Source organism: Eurypyga helias, unplaced genomic scaffold, assembly GCF_000690775.1.
Source record: "Eurypyga helias isolate BGI_N326 unplaced genomic scaffold, ASM69077v1 scaffold23839, whole genome shotgun sequence".
Classification (NCBI taxonomy): Eukaryota; Metazoa; Chordata; class Aves; order Eurypygiformes; family Eurypygidae; genus Eurypyga; species Eurypyga helias.
In genome coordinates this window covers 789-2276 of record NW_010271732.1, presented here as the reverse complement: position 1 = coordinate 2276, position 1488 = coordinate 789, and the positions used below count along the sequence as shown (strand labels likewise).

The following is a 1488-nucleotide window of genomic DNA, read 5'->3' as shown; positions in this document are numbered from 1 at the left end:
GGCGCCCGCAGCGCCCTGTCCCGCTCCTGAGGGCGCGGTGGGAACCAGGGCCCTGCCTGGGCCCGAGGGGGTGGCTCTAGGGCCCCTGAGCGAGCCGAGCTGGCTGCTGAGGTGCTCTCCATGCGCTTGCAGGTGGAAGTGGATGATAACGGGAGGATCGTTGATGCTCGCTTCAAAACCTTTGGCTGCGGGTCGGCGATCGCGTCAAGCTCGCTGGCGACGGAGTGGGTCAAAGGGAAGACGGTAAGGGTCTTGCTGGGGTCGGAGGTGACGCCGCGGAAAGACTGCAGAGCTTCCGATGTGCCCGGGTTCTCTGCTGGGACCGCGTAGGAAACAGCGGCCCAGGAATCCCAGCGCTGATGTCAGGCGGTGCGGGAGCTTAGGAAGCAGGGAGCGTCGGCCCTGCTAGCAGTCTGACGTCTAGAGTAACAGTTGCTTTTCTGAGACTCTCTGAGTCTCCAGGGAAGGATGCAGAAAGCAAAACCGCCCTGATCACGGGTTCTAAAAGCAAGTTTAATTTTCTTTCTGCCAGACAAGAAACACGTTTCTATGTGACGATAAAACGTCAGCATAGAACAGCCCCAGCAGCACTTAGTCCATAACGCTGCTACGCTTGGGTTCATTCCTCCCGCTGCTCAGTCTGAGACATTCCTTAACTGCGACGCCCTTCGCTGCCCCTGGCACTTGAGCTGTTCTTCCGTTCGGATTCCGTTGGCTCTGGAGCATTAAAACGCTTGCAGGCGATGCCTCTGTCGCCCGTGTTGCGCCTCGTGTGACCAGTGACTGCACGCTGGCTGTGTTTCAGGTTGACGAAGCGCTGAAGATCAAGAACACGGACATCGCTAAGGAGCTCTGCCTTCCTCCCGTCAAGCTGCACTGCTCCAGTAAGGGGGGAAGGTTCAGGCGGGAGCTCGTGTGCGGGAGGGAGGCGTCTGGGAATAGCGTGGGCGCTTCCACCTGCTGTTTTCCAAACAAAGTGGCTGCACGGGGAACAGCTGAGCTCGACCCACAAGATAAACCGGGTGATGTTCAGATTTCGGGGTTATATTAAGAGTTTTCAGTTCCTTTTTGTCTTTGGGACTCGGTGGCTCGGCAGACTGATAGTAAGTGTTGGGAGTCTGCTTCCGAGATGCCGACGTGCGCGCCCCCGCCGGTCGCGGTCGCTGCCGGCTGCCGTGGTTTTTACGGCATCTTTTGTTCCAAACCACTTTTTCCTTGTCCTTGAAATGCTTGTCCTTGTCCTGTTTGCAGTGTTGGCCGAAGACGCGATCCGGGCGGCCTTGGCTGATTACAAGTTGAAGCAAGATCCCAACAAAGAGGAGTCGGAGAAGGCGACAAACAACGCCTAAACCGTAAAGTTCCTTCTCGTTCCACTTTACGCTCACGGTGCAATCATTGTAGCTGTTAGGATCCTGCGCACTGCGAACGGAAGCTGTGAGATACGCACAACTCGCGCACCGCGTGTCGCTGCCCAGGGGTGTACGGCCG

The 1488-nt window shown here is 57.6% G+C and overlaps 1 protein-coding gene across 1 annotated transcript; it reads left to right on the top strand.

Moving 5' to 3' along the window:
• The first annotated feature begins 120 nt into the window (after nucleotides 1-120).
• Nucleotides 121-1349, top strand: ISCU (iron-sulfur cluster assembly enzyme). Its single transcript, XM_010158924.1, has 3 exons — nucleotides 121-243; nucleotides 806-884; nucleotides 1252-1349. Exons 1-3 carry the CDS (start codon nucleotides 121-123, stop codon nucleotides 1347-1349), a joined length of 300 nt encoding a protein of 99 aa, XP_010157226.1.
• Nucleotides 1350-1488: the final 139 nt, after the last annotated feature.